Source organism: Oncorhynchus kisutch, linkage group LG20, assembly GCF_002021735.2.
Source record: "Oncorhynchus kisutch isolate 150728-3 linkage group LG20, Okis_V2, whole genome shotgun sequence".
NCBI lineage: Eukaryota > Metazoa > Chordata > Actinopteri > Salmoniformes > Salmonidae > Oncorhynchus > Oncorhynchus kisutch.
In genome coordinates this window covers 35,379,081-35,393,639 of record NC_034193.2, presented here as the reverse complement: position 1 = coordinate 35,393,639, position 14,559 = coordinate 35,379,081, and the positions used below count along the sequence as shown (strand labels likewise).

The window sequence follows — 14,559 nt, the reverse complement described above, 5'->3', positions numbered from 1 at the left end:
TTAATTGTTTACTCCATGTGTAACTCTTTGTTGTCTGCTCACACTGCTATGCTTTATCTTGGCCAGGTCGCAGTTGCAAATGAGAACTTGTTCTCAACTAGCCTACCTGGTTAAATAAAGGTGAAATAAAAAATTTAAAAAAAATGTAAAGTATGCAGTCTGGTTATATACCAGGGCCTGGGGATGCACAGTTAGCTTTGTTTTCCTCTAACTATTCTGCAGTTTGCTCCCAGCAGCTTTCATAGAACGTAGATCAGTGTTAAACTTGCCGGCAGAGCGTTTGTTTGACTGAATGAATATGACATTGCCTTAAATGCAACGTTAGATGTCAAGTTTAAATTGTCATTCATTACAAATCTTCACTAATCAATCAACAAATGCTTTCCTTTGGACGTATCAATATAATATTATTATTTAATTTAATACATTTAAAAAAATACCCCTTTTTGTCAGGAAATAAAATAAACATTTCATTATACTGCGTTGCCCACTCCAGTCACCAGATGGCGATGTGCGTCTTCTAGGTTCAGGCGACGCTGCCAGTGTGACGAATAATCTAGTGGACGGGACCCTCCTTCAACAACGGCTAGTCAGACACCTCGGTAGCTTTCTAGAAAACATAGCTACAACATTCACGCTCTTTACACTGTTTTGGTGTATATTAGTCGCTGTGTATTCAACACACTTCTGTCGTATGTACTTGTTGGCCCATTTAATTATATATTTACGTTGTTTGTCAGCTAGCTGGTTTGCTAAATTAGTTTAGGACTAGGCTAGTCGCTAATGCTAACTAGCTAACATCCCCGAACATGAGTTCACTAAACTACTCTCCTCCTGATAAAGAAGAGGTCTGCTGGACGGAGAAAGAAGGTCTTGTGAAAGAGGAGGAGGAAGAGAAGGATGTTACAATACAAAAACAAGCAGAGGGTGAGGCTGTTACTGTGAAAGAAGAGAAACACGTTTCAGTGAAAGAAGAGGAAGACGCGTTCAGAGTGAAAGAGGAGGAGGATGTTACAGTAAAAGAAGAGGAGGAAGAGAAAGAGGGTGCAGTTTTTGGAGTGACAGAGGAGGAGGAGATGACTGTCACATTGGAGGAAGGAGAGGAGGTTGGAGATCTAGTTAACACCAGTAAGTACCGTCTCTGCAGTCGTTGAACCAATTTGCAGTAAAGGGGTTCTACACTTTAATGTTGTTCTGTAGGAATGGCTGAAGCTACACTGTAACGTGTAGAACATCAATGGTGGACCATCAACAAAACGTTAACAATTGATCAAATGCATCCAATGACAATGCCTGAAATACTGTAGTCCTCAATATCTCCTATTAGATTAGTCCAATATGTAGTCTTAAAGGGGCAATCAGCAGTTGTTACATCCATTTTGGGACGTATACATTAATGATGTGTACCCATCTGTTTCTTGAATAATTCACTTATGAATGCCTCATGAGCTTAGTTCAGCTGTTGTACCCCATCAGAACCCCAAATATAAGCTTTTTTTCTGTTATCAGTCAGCTAGCGTGCTGGTTAAGTAAGAACTAGCCTAGCTAGCTAACATCTCTGACCATGAGGTCACTAAGCTACTCTCTTCTTGCTAAAGAAGAGGTCGTCTGCTGGACGGAGAAAGAAGGTATTGAGGAAAAGGAGGCTGTTACAGTAAAAGAAGAGGAGGCAGAGAAAGAGGATGCAGTTTTTGGAGTGAAAGAGGGTGAGGGGGAGATGACTGTCACATCAAAAAAGGAGGAGGAGGAAAACGCATTTCCCAAACGCATCTTAAGGCATCCGATTGTGAACAGTGAACTTAGCCGTAAGATGGTTTTGGGAAACTGGGCCCTGATTAACACTAGTAAGTACTGTCTTAAAACAGAGGCAGTTGTGGGACTGACGTGTGGTGTTAAATGGGAAATAGCAATTGCTACATTTAAATTATTTATTTATAGGCATTGATTATTGAAGAATATAACACATGCCTCAAACTTAGTTCAACTGTTGTACCCTATCAGAACCCCAAATAAGCTTTTTTTTACTCCAATGCTTAGAAACAATGTAAATCAACACTGTATAGACTCAACATGGTTAAAACTATGTTGATATCATGGATGGTCAGTCCTTGTATCTATGAATTTGAGAGTAGTTACATTTCTCCAGCCCCATCATCTTATTACCAAAACAGTGGTGGAATTACAGCTTTGTTATTGTTTGAACTGCAGATTGGTTGGTTGATTGTTGTGTGGCGTTTTTAAACAGAAACAAAATGGCAGACCTGAGCTGTGTTTGAATACTCCTACTAACCGTACTATTTGTGACTTGAGTATGTATGCTTATTAAGGCGGTAGGTAGCCTAGTGGTTAGAGCTTTGGTCATAGTATGATGTAGTTAGTATGCCAAAAGTTTCTGGATGTCGTACTACAGTCACCAAAATACAAAGTATACATGCAGAGGACACTTTCTGTGTTTTTAGGGCCCAAAATGCAATTCTTCAGGAAATGGGCGTGGCTTCAAACATTTTCAGATTTGAAGAAAATGGTGGAAAATATGCAGCTGAAGTCGGACGAGAGAGCGGTGTCAGTGCAAACATAGCTAGCTAATACTGCCTGGTACCAGTGCTGTTGTAGGCCTAGATAAGCATGCTTGGAATAGGCCAAGTATGAATATGTTGGCTAGCTAGCTGGCTACATGAAGTAAGAAAGCATGTAATGTAACATCTAATTAGGGTCACCTGGAAACACTGACCAACACTTTTGTTCCTACCAGGTCATCTTCTCTGAGGTTTATTGTCAGACTACACTCATCAGGTATATTGCTGCCACCTTCTGTACAGGGTTGGGAAAAAAACACCCCCAAAAAAAATTTGGGGGGGGAAGAACAAATCATACTAATTAAAATATCTAATACAAAATGAAGTTTGACTAGTGCAATTTCTCACTTGAGCTATAAACACAACAAAGTCCACCTTCTTCACTATTAGTGTATTGGGATCCTTCTCCTGCATGGCTTCACTGCAGACTGTGGGACATCCACTACCTTCTCCTCTCTCCTCACTCCTTCAGCGATTTCACTGCCTCCACATAGGACACCCTCTGGATGGGCCTGATCATCCTAGCTACTGTGACATCCTTCATTCGTACAGGGCACTCTGTGAACTCGGGAGCGTGATTCCCATCACATTTACAACATGCTTCATCTGACTATGACATATTTATTCCTTTGGCAAACACTTGCCATGTGTCCAAACTTTTTACAATTGTAACACTGCAGCGGCTTCTGTATATCTCACTTACCCAGATTTGACATAAGATGGGAAAACCACTTCACAAAACCACAGTAAAACCTTCCGTCTATCATTCGTTTTAATCAACGTGCGTCTACCTGAAATGTTATCCCTAAACCACAAAAGGCTTTCTCCTGGTCACTCGAACTGATTCCACTTTACCCAATTCATCCTTCACCATCTTTGAAACCGTTAACAGGTAACCCAAAATAACATCCTTGCTGCTGATTCCCACTCCGACCCTAAACTGCTGTTCATTACCAACTTTAGCCCTTTTCACTCCACTGTTCTTCACCATCGTCCACTCAGTCTCAACAGCTGTACAGAGTCAATGTGCGGGGGCACCGGTTAGTTGAAGTAATATGTACATGTAGGTAGAGTTAAAGTGACTGTTCTTCACCATCCTCCATGCAGTCTCAACAGCTGTACTTGCGCCAAGAGAATCCCACAATGCTTCCTCCATTGCTCCTCCAGTCATCCCCTGGACTCCCTAACTCTGTGCTGTGAGAGATGTGAGAGTTTGTGTTCTCGAAGTAGCATCTATATTGTTCTAATTCCATCTATATTGTTCTCATTCCATCTATATTGTTCTCATTCCAGCACATCTGTTGCTTCACCAACTTGTTATCCCTTTCGTCTGCACTACTTGCTGTCATTTCCCTTCCTGATTTCCCTCTCTTGGATGTCTCCACCATGCTCCTACTCTGTCAGTAATTCCTCCATGGTTTATTAATTGGTAGTCAAACAACAGTATATTCAAGGTGCTGCACATTCTATTCCAAATCTAGAATTAGAATCGTCATTATGTTTCCATGATTTCAACAGTTCACCAGTTAACTAAGCCTATAATGTGGACACCAAGGATGTGGATACCAAGGAACTTGAAGCTTTCAACTGCTCCACTACAACCCCTTCGATGAGAATGGGGGTTTGCTCAGTGTTTAGTACTTAGCTTAGTGATGAGCTCAGTGTTACTTCTATGCTCGCTTTGAGGAAAGTAATTTAGCTCATCTGGTAGGCTCATGTCACTGGGCAGCTATCGGCTGTGCTTCCCTTTGTTGTCTGTAATAGTTTACAAGCCTTGCCACATCCGATGAGGGTTGGAGCCGATGTTCAAGGGGTATATCAATCTCCCCAGTAAACGTTGAGAGATTTGTCCACAAAGGGGTACCCCTCCCATAGGTTGTTCATTATTGGGATTCCTACCTGTAGCTCACTATGAAGTGTCTGGTGATACAGGTTAACGGCCCTGTTGGAGATTGGTGGTTGGTAGTGGAGTCGAGGGAACAAGCAGGGTTGGACACGGCCATGTTATTATCCCACACAGTCTCTGTGGTTCATTTGAACCCCGTTCCTGGGAATTAGATTTGATTACAAATCGTCCCAGTCTGTTTGTCCCATTTCCAGCAAGGTGACGAGGCGCTTTGTCATTTCCAGAGTCATTTTATTTTGGTACTGTCCATATGTAGCTTGTTTTTTGTCACAGAATGGCTCAATAAGTGCAACATTTTACCTGGAGCTAACTATGCAGAGCATAGCACATGTCGAATGACTTTAGCTTCCCTCCAGGCCTGAGGGCACACGCTCTCTACTAGGCTTAAATTAAAGATACAGAAAATAGGAGTGGCAATATAGTCCGCTATTATCCTCAGTAATTTTCCATCTAGATTGTCAGACCCCGGTGGCTTGTCTTTGTTGATAGACAACAATTATTTTTTCACCTTTTCCACATGTAATTTAAAATTCCATAAAGTCAAATGCTTGTCTTTCATAAGTTGGTCAGATATACTTGGATGTGTAGTGTCAGCGTTTGCTGCTGGTATGTCATGCCTAAGTTTGCTAATTTTTGCCAATGAAAAAATCATAAAAGTAGTGGGCTTTGTGATGAATGAGCCATCTGATTCAGTTAAATATTTCCCAAAATTGTATGCAAGGTTCTCCAAAGCTTTTTATCAACATTATTTGTCTTTTATCTTTGTTTCATTGTGTCGTTGTTTTCTTTTTATTCAGTTTAGTCACATGATTTCTCAATTTGCAGGATGTTTGCCAATTGGTTGTACAGCCAGACTTATTTGCCATTCCTTTTCCCTCATCCTTCTCAACCATACCATTTTTCAATTCCTCATCAATCCACTGGTATTTAACAGCTTTTAGTCATTTTCTTAATGGGTGCATGCTTATTAGTAACTGGAATAAGCAATTTCATAAATGCGTGCAGCATCTGGTTGCTCTTTATTACACACCACAGAGCAGCAAATGTTCTTTACATCATCAACATAGGAATCACGTGTTTTATTAAATAATTGAGACACACAAATGACTCGAGGGAACCAGAGATCAAGATAGCCAAACCATAAGAAAAAAAAACTCTTCCTCCTCCCGCTGCTGCTGGCCTTCGTAAATTCTGACGTTATGCTCCTGAAGTTTTCAGTAATAAGCTACAACAGCAGTCGGCAACATTTTCCATTTGGTGCTAATTTATCTGACCATTTCTACTGATCTGGTGCCAGTAATGATTTTCATATTCACATTTTACTGGAACAGTTTCATTTAATTTATGATAGTAATAATAATTATAATAGTCTTTAATCACAGATAATGATTTTGAGATAATCTATATAAATTGAAATGAAAATTTATACAAATCTAAATAACTTTTATTGCCATTTCCAACTGTAAAAATAGCCAACATGGCTGCGCATGGCCTGTCTACATAGAACTTTAAACAGTGTATCAACTTTCACCTAGGTCTGTCCAAAGCGTGATAGCAACATTGTATAAAATATTCTGGGCTCTCAGTTTCCTGCACCAGTGAGTTTGGGACAGACAGAGCTGTCGGCTATTTGTGTAAGGGATTAGAAGTAATCAGGTATTTTATGACATTTCCACTGGATCAGAGCATTACATTTTTCCCTTTCATGTCGAGTGGTTATCAAGAGTGAGAGCTGGAAATATTTTACAAATACTTTGAGGAACTATTGTCATTCGCCAATTGATTTTAGTAAGACTTTGGTTACTTGGTGTTTCAGGTGAAGAAAAAATGACTTTGAGAAGCTCCACAACTCATTAGTGGTGGTGCGTTAAGACAATCAGAAATACTATCAGTCATCCCCAAATGGGCACATTTTATAGACTTACATTTACGCGCAGGCCTTAACGTTAAGGGGAGTTTTTCAAACCAAAGACAATGAATAAATTAACAAATCTGACGCATCCTGCGGGGTAAGGTCTGAGTGGTCTGCCAGGGGCCGTTTCAGTAAGTATCCGTTTGGGTCGGCATGGGGAGTGATTGTATTTCCCAATAGTATGTTGTACCGAAGTTGACCGACTGAAAGGGAGTGTAACTTTGATTATAATTACTCTTCCCTGAAGGAGGGAAACGAGTTACAAAACCTGTTTGGCCCCGCCCCTTCCTGGTTCCTCACGCTCATCACCTGTGGAAGGCGGGGCTTCCAGTGAGGCACGGATTTAATTGTATGTTGTACCTAGTTTCCCTCCTTCAGGGAACATTAGTTATAGTCATAATGTTAAGCTTGTCATATGATGAACTTCAACTTAAATACTGGATCTTGCTGTCGGACAGTTTTTTCTATTCAGATCTCTGAAATGCACTCTAACTACGTAACATTTAGTGTCTCCTTATGTTACGCTGGGAAAACAGTTTTCCAGAAATCCTAAATAATTTCAGAGTATGCTAAATACAATGGTTCTAACCGAGAGTCACCTTAAATTTCTTGACAACACCCAAATGGATACTGTCATTTAACACAGTTCTTCAATAATTACACATAATTCTTAATACAGTAGCTATTTAGCTATAGTGACATAATCAACTATCATCAGCTGATCCAGGAAATCATTTTCTGAATTCCAGTCACATGATGTTGACTCACTGGCGAGTACAGTCCACTCATTTCCTCAACACGCTTGATATCCTCCTCCAAAAAGTTTACAGTTGTTACAGTTGCTCTCTTTTATTTCTTCTTGCTTCTTTGAGGAATACCAAGCTTGCTTTTTTGTGTGGGATTTGTTTAGGGCAAATCCCACACAAAAAAGCAAGATTGGAAAGTTACGTTGAAATTCAAGTGGATTTCAGTATTTCTCTTTCACCCTTAGATCAACATGTACTTCTATGATGGAGTTCTTTTAAAACATTTTATTTGTATTTTTTGCCTTTTAATGGAATTGAGATTGTCGTATTTACAGCATGAGTTCTTTGTTCACAGTAATATTGAACACCATTGTCTGATTTTCTGTATATTGCAACAACAACCAAAGTGCTTCTTCATTCATTGCTCTGGTAAAGACAGTTATGCCGTGCTCCATTTTGGATCCAACATCCCTAACAAATTGATGTTTATAATGTGTTATTGTCTGCTTATTTTACAGTAGCGTCTCGTTAGTCTGTTTGGACACAGATATACTTAGCTCATAATGTGTTAGAGCACTGTTCCTTGATGGATAGGCTATTGTACAACACACAGAGCTATTTTCCTTTATTCAGGACATTTAGAATGACAACATTAATCAAATCAAAGTTCATTTGTCACGTGTCCCGAATACAACAGGTGTAAACCTTAGTGAAATGCTTACTTACAGGCTCTAACCAATGGTGCCAAAAAAAAGGTGTGTGTGTGTTAAAGGTAAGTAAAGAAATTAAACAGTAGAAAGACATTTGAAAAAAGAGTAGCAAGGCTATATACAGACACCTGTTTGTCAGGCTTATTGAGGTAGTATGTACATTAGGTATCGTTAAGTTGACTATGCATATAAGATAAACAGAGTAGCAGCAGTGTAAAAGAGGGGTTGGGGGGGGGGGGGGGGGGCACACTGGAAATAGTCCGTGTAACCATTTGGTTACCTGTTCAGGAGTCTTATGGCTTGTGGGTAAAAACTGTTTAGAAGCCTTTTTGTCCTAGACTTGGCACTCCGGTACCACTTGCTTTGCGGTAGTAGAGAGAACAGTCTATGACTGGGGTGGCTGGGGTCTTTGACAATTTTTCAGTCCTTCCTCTGACACCGCCTGGTGTAGAGGTCCTGGATGGCAGGCAGCTTTCTCCAGTGAGGTACTGGGCCGTATGCACTACCCTCTGAAGTGCCTTGCGGTCGGAGGCCGAGCAATTGCCGTACCAGGCAGTGATGCACCACCAACATGCTTTCAATGCTGCAGCTGTAGAACCTTTTGAGGATCTCAGGACACATGACAAATCTTTTCAGTCTCCTGAGGGGGAATAGGCTTTGTCGTGCCATCTTCACAACTGTCTTGGTGTGTTTGGACCAATCTAGTTTGTTGTTGATGTGGACACCAAGGAAGTTCTCAACCTGCTCCGCTACAGCCCCATCGATGAGAATGGGGCCGTGCTCGGTGTTCCTTTTCCTGTAGTCCACAATCATCTCCTCCAAGTAGTCTAGTGGGATTATTGACAAAATTATCTGGTGATCAGGTTATGAAATGTCATGACAAAGACATTTTAGTTTCCATGTTTCACCTGAAATATTAAATGATATACAGTGGAGAGAACAAGTATTTGATAACCTGCAAAATCGGCAGTGTTTCCTACTTACAAAGCATGTAGAGGTCTGTAATTTTAGCGTAGGTACACTTCAACTGTGAGAGATGGAATCTAAAACAACAAAATCCAGAAAATCACATTGTAAGGTTTTTAAGTAATTCATTAGCATTTTATTGCATGACATATGTATTTGATACATCAGAAAAGCAGAACTTAATATTTGGTACAGAAACCTTTGTTTGTAATTACAGAGATCATATGTTTCCTGTAGTTCTTTACCGGGTTTGCACAGACTGCAGCAGGGATTTTGGCCCACTCCTCCATACAGACCTTCTCCAGAACCTTCAGGTTTCGGGGCTGTCGCTGGGCAACATGGACTTTCGGCTCCCTCCAAAGATTTCCTATTGGGTTCAGTTCTGGAGACTGGCTAGGCCACTCCAGGACCATGAGATGCTTCTTACGGAGCCACTCCTTAGTTGCCATGGCTGTGTGTTTCGGGGTCGTTGTCATGCTGGAAGACCCAGCCACGACCCATCTTCAATGCTCTTACTGAGGAAAGGAGGTTGTTGGCCAAGATCTTGCGATACATGGCCCCATCCATCCTCCCCTCAATACGGTGCAGTCGTCCTGTCCCCTTTGCAGAAAAGCATCCCCAAAGAATGATGTTTCCACCTCCATGCTTCACGGTTGGGATGGTGTTCTTGGGGTTGTACTCATCCTTCTTCTTCCTCCAAACACGGCGAGTGGACTTTAGACCAAAAAGCTATATTTTTGTCTCATCAGACCACATGACCTTCTCCCATTCCTCCTCTGGATCATCCAGATGGTCATTGGCAAACTTCAGACGGGCCTGTACATGCACTGGCTTGAGCAGGTGGACCATGCGTGCGCTGCAGGATTTTAATCCATGACGGCGTAGTGTGTTACTAATGGTTTTCTTTGAGACTGTGGTCCCAGCTCTCTTCAGGTCATTGACCAGGTCCTGCCGTGTAGTTCTGGGCTGATCCCTCACCTTCCTCATGTCCATTGATGCCCCACGAGGTGGGATCTTGCATGGAGCCCCAGACTGAGGGTGATTGACCGTCATCTTGAACTTCTTCCATTTTCTAATAATTGCGCCATCAGTTGTTGCCTTCTCACCAAGCTACTTGCCTATTGTCCTGTAGCCCATCCCAGCCTTGTGCAGGTCTACAATTTTATCCCTGATGTCCTTACACCCTCTCTGGTCTTGGCCATTGTGGAAACGTTGGAGTCTGTTTGATTGTGTGTGAACAGGTGTCTTTTATACAGGTAACGAGTTCAAACAGGTGCAGTTAATATAGGTAATGAGTGGAGAACAGGAGGGGTTCTTAAAGAAAAACTAACAGGTCTGTGAGAGCCGGAATTCTTACTGGTTTTTAGGTGATCAAATACGTATGTCATGCAATAAAATGCAAATGAATTACTTAAAAATTATACAATGGGATTTTCTGGATTTTTGTTTTAGATTACGTCTCTCACAGTTGAAGTGTACCTATGATAAAAATTACTGGCCTCTACATGCTAAAATCGGCAGTGATCAAATACTTCCCACTGTATAGTCCTAGGTCTATATTGTTGTTAGGTGAAGTAATGGTCCTACAGTAGGTCTATGTTGTTGTTAGGAAAAGTTATGTTAAACACTTAGTGTGCAAACCTAGCCAATGATTGTTTTTAAAAAAAAGTATAAAGCAGTTGATTTGCAACAATAACAAAAACATATTAAGCAGGACATTCAAGTGAGCCTTACACTTATAATCCAAAGTAATGTGAAATGCACTCAGAAGCAACCTGTAAATGGAGGCTATTTTTGCTGTCAGCCTATGAGAACTCCCCTGAGTTTTCCCCCACGGTGGTGAATTAGTGAATAGACACAGAACTTAATGTGAGTTTCCTTGAGTAGCACTCCTGATCTTGTGCTGTAATATTCAGAATACATTGTGGGAAACTAAAATCTTCGCTCACCATTTTTGCTCCTGGCAGATATACTACATCCATAACTAGTGGTTTCCTCATTACCAGATATACTACATCCATAACTAGTGGTTTCCTCATTACCAGATATACTACATCCATAACTAGAGGTTTCCTCATTACCAGATATACTACATCCATAACTAGCGTTTTCCTCATTACCAGATATACTACCTCCATAACTAGCGGTTTCCTCATTAGCAGGGAGGAGTTTCTGCAACCAAATTGTGTGTGCATCGCCCTCGTGGTGCACAGAAAGGGGCCTATGTTGGAGACCAAAAGTTGTCTGGCACACTGCTTAGGATTTCAACAACTTGAGTAACTTATTTCTAGTTACCACTAATGTGAAAACAAGATCAAATATGACTTGTTGCTAACTTGACTGTCTTAAATGTTAAATAATTTAACAGATGTCAATTGTTGTACAACTTCATGGTTATTATTTATTTCTAGTCTACAATCATTGATGTTACAACTGTGGAAACAAGGGAAAACAATACAATTGTCATACAATTTACCAGACGTCAGTTGTTGTACAACTTCATGGGTATGCTCTGTGCATCACCTTTTACCTCAAATAAACAGTGAATTTCTGCTGTTGTGGGCATTTTAACCATCTGTCTGACTTTGTTGTTCACACAGGAGAGAGACAAGACTATCGTGGATCCTCTGTGGAGCCTCAACAACATCATGATGCTGATGAGGCAGAGAAAAGTCTCTCCAGATCAGAACTCCTCAAGAAACACCAGCCAGTACACACAGGAGAGAAATCTTACTGCTGCTCTGACTGTGGGAAAATATTAAACTCTTCAGTAAAACTTAAAATACATCAAAGAATCCACACTGAAGAGAAACCTTTTGGCTGTACTCAATGTGGGAAGAGTTTTGTTAGTTCTAGTAAACTGAAGAGACACCAGAGAACACACACAGGAGAGAAACCTTATAGCTGTGATCAATGTGGGAAGAAATTTACTACATCTAGCTATCTAACTATACACCAGAGAACACACACAGGAGAGAAATCTTATACCTGTAATCAATGTGTAAAGAGTTTTACTCAGCTAAACAGCCTGATAGTACACCAGCGGACACACACAGGAGAGAAACGTTATAGCTGTGATCAGTGTGGGAAGAGTTTTACTAAATCTAGCTATCTACCTATACACCAGAGAACACACACAGGAGAGAAACCTTATATCTGTGCTCAATGTGGGAAAAGATTTGCCAGATCTAGCTATCTAACTATACACCAGAGAAAACACACAGTAGAGAAATATTTTGGCTGTGATCAATGTGGGAAGAGATTTACCAGATTTAGCTATCTAACTATACACCAGAGAACACACACAGGAGATAAATCATATAGCTGTGATCAATGTGGGAAGAGTTTCGGTACATCTGGCTGTCTGACAGAACACCAGAGAACACACACAGGACAGAATCTTTATAGCTGTAATCAATGTGGGAAGAAAAATCTGTGACCAGAGATAATCTGGTAAAAGATCTCTGATTAAACATCAGAAAATACATGTTTCATGATATCAATGAAATAATGTTTTTAATATTGTGGAAGTATTTTAGTAACATCAAAATGTAGAATGTTTTAACATTGGAGTAGCAGTATTCTAATGATGTCACAATGCAGAATGTTTTAACACTGTAGGAGCAGTATTCTAATGATGTCACAATGTAGAACCCTAAATGTTTGCTCTGAATTGAAAGAGTACTATTTATGAGATTTAACAAAATGTGACTAACAAAAATAGAGTTGTGTTACACTTACCACGTTGATGACCCACTTGAATCAAAATGCAACACTTCAAAATGTTTAGATTTTCAATATATCCCAAACTGTTTCTACATATTGGTTATTGATTTGGACACGTTAAAACTGTGCTATTCCCACTTAACAAAATGTAGTTGAAAAGACTATGCCTGACGTCCAATATATGTTCGGTTATAGTTGAAAGTGAAAGTTAAAATATGTTTTTTTTTTTTATTACTTAAACAACAACGTACTTGCAGCCTATACACATGGATGCAGTGTAATGAATTGGTCTATAATCAATTTTATTAACAATCCTACATCCCTCCAGTATTTGACAACATTCAAGTGCTAATTATCTTTATTCCACAACTGAAGAAGCATGATACAAATCACCTCATATTTCAAACATCCAGCCTGACAAAAGATATATGTTTTATTATTCCATGCCTCACCATTAAGTTCATTATTGCCCACACTTATTAACAAAGGGGTGTACATTTGCTTTTGATATTTCATGTTTACAATTCATGTTACATTTAGTAATCATAATTATTTATGCAACCGACTGACAATTTTTGGGTACTATTATATTGAAATTGTTATCCTGCTTTTAGAATATCAGGGATCATTCTCAGATGTACCAACCCACATGTTCTAGAGCATGACATTGGGGACTGGGCCCCGATCCAACAACATGCCTATCGGGATATTGCAGGAGTTTGCTCTTGAAATCAGACACGACTAATACAATTTGATTTGAGTTTCATTTGGGCTCGTTCCAAGGGGATGAGAGTTCTAGAGGCTAGTGAGTTTTAGCATGACGAGAGTTCTAGAAGCTTGTGAGTTTTAGATTCTATAGAAAGTAAAAGGAGAAAAAATGATATGATTGTATGTTTTTTTTAAATGTATGTTTTGTGGTTGGACTTTAGCACGTCTAGCTCGTTAGCACGTAGGATGCACTGATTGGTGTCACCTCGTTAGTCAGTATGTGTTACATCTGTACTGGCTTGTCCATCTGGTTAGTGGGAAGGTGTTTCACCTGACCTGGTCCAGGTTCTATTTAAGAGTGCCTGGCCCAGTGCTCCAGTTGTCTTGATAGATGTGGAGAGTCAACACCTTTTTTGGTTTGCTTCCTGTCTTTAAGTTTGGTGTGGGTTTTTCTTTTGTTTGCCTCTTGGGCAGATTTACTGGGTCTCATGGTGGGTGTCTTTTAGGTCCCAGTTGTTACTAGTCAACTTTCAGTGGACAACCCTATAGTGTCTTTCAGAACCCCTCCTAAAAAACAAGCTTATATTTTGGGTTGGATATTGCATCCAATTAATATTTTAATCAATGGAATTTCCTTATGCTCATTAGTCTTTCAATTGTTAGTTCTGTTTTTTATCTTATGTTTGTTGTTGTTAATATTTCAGTTTATTTTAAATGTTTTTTTTCCTGTGAAATCATTGTGTTGCATCCAAGTCTGAAATGTGCTGTATAAATAAAGCTTCATTTGATTTGAACATATTGTAAAACAAATTAACCCAATGACCGACCAATCAAGACTCTTGCCAAACCAATGAACAAATATGTGTAAAAGTAACACATTTCTTGGTCCACCTTAGTCTGAAAAAACAGTATCACTATTCCAGCCTGCTGAAGGCGTGGTGGAGTGGTAAACAACACCCCCGGCTCTACCAGGGGCTTGAGGTGGACTCCCACAGCTCTGCTTATGTCATGTTGTGGCCTTGCTGTTCCATTTCTTGACTGCCCCTGCAACACGGAAAGAAACACATTTAGTCATATTATATAAAACACTCAGGGCCGGTTTCACAGACATGGCTTAAGCTTAGTCCAAGAACAAAATTCTTTTTTGAAAGCGACTTGCACAGACTTCTCTTAAAATAGTGGTAGATTTAGCCTGTTCTGGACTCAACAAAGCCAATTGCAAGAGGGCAGATTAGAGCTACTTTAGGACTAAATGGAAGCTTAAATGAATCTTTCAAAGAGGCAGGTTTAACTTCTGCTTAGTGCTGTT

At 40.0% G+C, this 14,559-nt stretch overlaps 1 protein-coding gene across 1 annotated transcript; it reads left to right on the top strand.

Moving 5' to 3' along the window:
• Window positions 1–809: 809 nt before the first annotated feature.
• LOC116355409 (zinc finger protein 180-like) lies at window positions 810–14,044 on the top strand. Its single transcript, XM_031799103.1, has 2 exons — window positions 810–848; window positions 11,452–14,044. Exons 1-2 carry the CDS (start codon window positions 810–812, stop codon window positions 12,253–12,255), a joined length of 843 nt encoding a protein of 280 aa, XP_031654963.1. The 3' UTR covers window positions 12,256–14,044.
• Window positions 14,045–14,559: the final 515 nt, after the last annotated feature.